This window comes from Dermacentor albipictus, unplaced genomic scaffold (genome assembly GCF_038994185.2).
Source record: "Dermacentor albipictus isolate Rhodes 1998 colony unplaced genomic scaffold, USDA_Dalb.pri_finalv2 scaffold_17, whole genome shotgun sequence".
Taxonomy (NCBI): Eukaryota; Metazoa; Arthropoda; class Arachnida; order Ixodida; family Ixodidae; genus Dermacentor; species Dermacentor albipictus.
In genome coordinates this window covers 2,149,278-2,152,555 of record NW_027225571.1, presented here as the reverse complement: position 1 = coordinate 2,152,555, position 3,278 = coordinate 2,149,278, and the positions used below count along the sequence as shown (strand labels likewise).

At 51.6% G+C, this 3,278-nt stretch overlaps 1 protein-coding gene across 1 annotated transcript; it reads left to right on the top strand.

Annotated features, from left to right (window-relative positions):
- Positions 1-462: 462 nt before the first annotated feature.
- Positions 463-1,242, top strand: LOC139052043 (zinc finger Ran-binding domain-containing protein 2-like). Its single transcript, XM_070529114.1, has one exon. The coding sequence runs from the start codon at positions 463-465 to the stop codon at positions 1,240-1,242; it is 780 nt and encodes a 259-aa protein (XP_070385215.1).
- Positions 1,243-3,278: the final 2,036 nt, after the last annotated feature.

Sequence of the window (3,278 nt, the reverse complement as noted above, 5' to 3'; positions counted from 1 at the left end):
TTTTCTATTATTTCATTTATTTACTTTAACTTGTTTCATCAAAATTCTTAATAATATTTTCATCACACGTCTAAATTACAGTTCAAGTCTCACGCTCCACAATTTAAATCTAGTTTGGCTTTAGTTCTAAGCATACGAAAAACCGCCTGCTTCTTGGCCGATCCCCCATAGTGGGTATGCGCCACTGTCTGGGGCACAAGACAAGACAAGACAAGATAACAAGCGCGACCGAGGAAGAAGAAGCCCAGCGCTGCACGAGCCATTGCACGGGCCTCGAGAGCGCGTCTCGAACGGCCATCGGAGCAGCGGTGGCTCGGACCCCGGCAGGAGGCCGTGTTCCCACCGCTCCTCCAGAAGGCTCGCCCGGGACACCGCTTGCCTGTCTGCTCCTAGGCCGACGACAGTGACAGGTTGGTCGGCAGTGAGTGCGGACGGAGGCTCGAGGACCGAGCGTGGACCACCATGGATGAGGAGCCCGCCAAAAAGGGAGCGGCCCCGCCCCAGACCAGGACCAGGACGACGAAGCGGCAACCGCCTGCTGCCGACGATGGCGGCAGTCTTTCTACTGAGGCACCCACTGCCAAGCGAGCACGCGGAAGGGCCGCCAAAGTTCCACCGTCACCAAAAACGAGAACCCGGTCAGCGAAGACGGCAACGCCAAAACCAGTCGTCACCACGGCTACCAGAAATGCGAGAAAGGCCGATGATGCAGTGCCACCCGGCGCCAACGTCTATGTCCCGACCACCAGCAAGGAACGCAAGTCGCGCAGGGTGAGCCGGAAGACGCGCTCGAGGAGCTCCTCCCGGAGCGATGCTCAAACTGCTGCGTCCGGGGCTCCGAAGCGTCGGCACCGCTCGCGGAGTTACTCCCATGGCGGCAGCACTCATCACGCAAAGAGGGGCAGGAGCCACAGGAGATCAAGGCACTCGTCTCGCAGTGGTGACAGTGGCCACAAGCGGAAGGGCAGACGCCGTGGAGGGTCGACCACCTCCTCACAGAGCAGCCGCGGAACTAAGAGGGGCCGCAGGAAGACCCGCCGCCGCCATTCCAAGAGCAGCACCTCTGCTGCGAGTACCAGGAGTGGCGGGAGACGGCGCCGTCACGCCCGTAGTACGCGTTCGTCGTCAAGCCGCGGAGGAAAGCGGGGCAACTCGCGGAAGACGGTGAGCAGCTTCTCGTCCAGGTCTCGTCGGGTCAAGGGGACCGCTGGCAAGGCTGCCAAAAGAGGCAAGCGCAAGTAAAGATGGTCCCAGTGACCGGGAATACATGTGGGCCAGATCCAGAGAAAATTTGCACTTGGCCTCAGACTTGCCTCCCATTTACGATCGAGGAATGAATGGGGAGATGCCCTCAATGAGCAAAACTTGGCTTGCGCAAGAGGACGACAATGGCAAATAAATTTCACTCTCAATGCGCTCTACTGTTTTTACTGCTGCCGAATCACCCTCTGTAGGAAAGGTTTCCGAGGGTGCGATTTCTTCGCTATTGAATTAAACTTCAGTAACAGGCGACATTTATGTTATGAAGCACGGTAGTGTTTGTACAAGTCATAGCATCCTCTCGTGGTGCCCTATAGTAAGCGTGTAGGCAACACGACGACAAGCGAAAGAGAATGGCAATAACGTAAATAAAAATAAATAAATAAATAAAATAAAACTGCACAACAGAAGCTTTACGGCAGAATCAAGAGAATCAAGAGAAATTTCAGGCCGCTTGTTTGCGACGACCTTTTCCGGAAAGGCAATGATTGCGTTTTGTACGGTTTCTTCGGGGGACTGGAATAGGGTCTCCCATGCCCTGAGGCAGCTGGCAGAAGCTCTCTGGGTGGGGGAAAGCTCCCACATTACCAGATGATGTGGATTTGGTTTCCTATGACGTTTTTATCCCAGTTCTTGCATACAGTGTCAACCTCTCCACTTGTGAAGACCGCTAAGCGATGAGGAGTCGTAAGGTTGGTGTACTTTGAATTCGGCGGAGGACAGTAGCCTGCGCTCTAGTGAGGTTCCTGTCTCGTATAGTGTATATTCTCCTGTCCTTTTTATATAGGTTAGTAAGTTCGTTGCAGGAAGCCACTACCTCTCTTATCGGGGGTCCGGTTCCAAGAAGAGCGCAACCCGGTTTGTTAATCGTCGGGCCACCCTATGCGCCTCCTCGATCGCGGGATTTCCCGAGTGAACGGTGACCTAGACAAGATTGAGTTTGGTTCTGGCTTCCTGATTGAAGTTTCTCAGGAGCTTGGCTGTATTCAGTCCCACACTGCCCCTCATAAAGCTGAGAATAGCGCTCTTAGAGTCGCTAAAAACAGTGTGCGTAGTTGGGTTCATGATGGCCAGCGCTATGGCCGCTTCTTCAGCTTCTTTGATTGATGCAGCTCTAGTTGAGAGCACATTTACAATTTTAAATTCTCCATCCACGGCACTCGGGGTGTATGTGCTGTGGTTCTGGTTGGCGGCATCGACGAAGACCGCGGTTCGGTCTTGTTTGTGCTTTTCGCATAGTTTGTCTGCCCTGGCTTTTTTCCTGCCGGAATGTTTTTGGGTATAGGTTTGACATTTAGGGCTTCGTCATGAAGGTCTAGTTCCGTGTTTCTACATTTAAAAACGGCCACGTAAACCGAAATAACTGTCCACGCAATTATTTGTTCAAGTTACCCGATTAAAGACGCACCACTGCGAAGCGTGGCTTGCAGTGCAACCTCCCTGTGTCGTAGTAGGCTGCGTAAAATGAAGCTTATGTATAAAGCCTGATAAAGAAGCCCTCCGCTTAGCCCCTGCTGCTTAAGTGACTATGTATCCAATCAGGAATTGCGTGCTGCGCAAATCGAAGTAAGACCGTATGAAGAGGGAAGTGCAACGGCTGCTTCATTTTACGTCACGCTTTTACGCCACACAGGGACTGGAGTGAGCTTCGTTTTCAGGTAAATTGAACAAATAATTTGGCGCCAGTTATTTCAGTTCTACATGATAATTTTCTTAAACATTGCAATATAAACATGTTGCGTACATTGGTAACTAGAAATGTAATTATTGCAGATTTGTTCGATTTGTGTTCAGGTGGTGTCCACCTAGGCAGATAATTCATGTGTAGTGAAATAAATCGAGTAAACACACACACGCGCGCGCGCGCGCGCACACATGCACACACACAAAAACACACACACACGCACACACACACAAACACACACACACACACATGCACAGAGAGAGAGAGAATTATCAGAATGCACCGTGTGTATGGGTGCTTATACCTAATATCGTGAAGCTACAGATCACTGGGA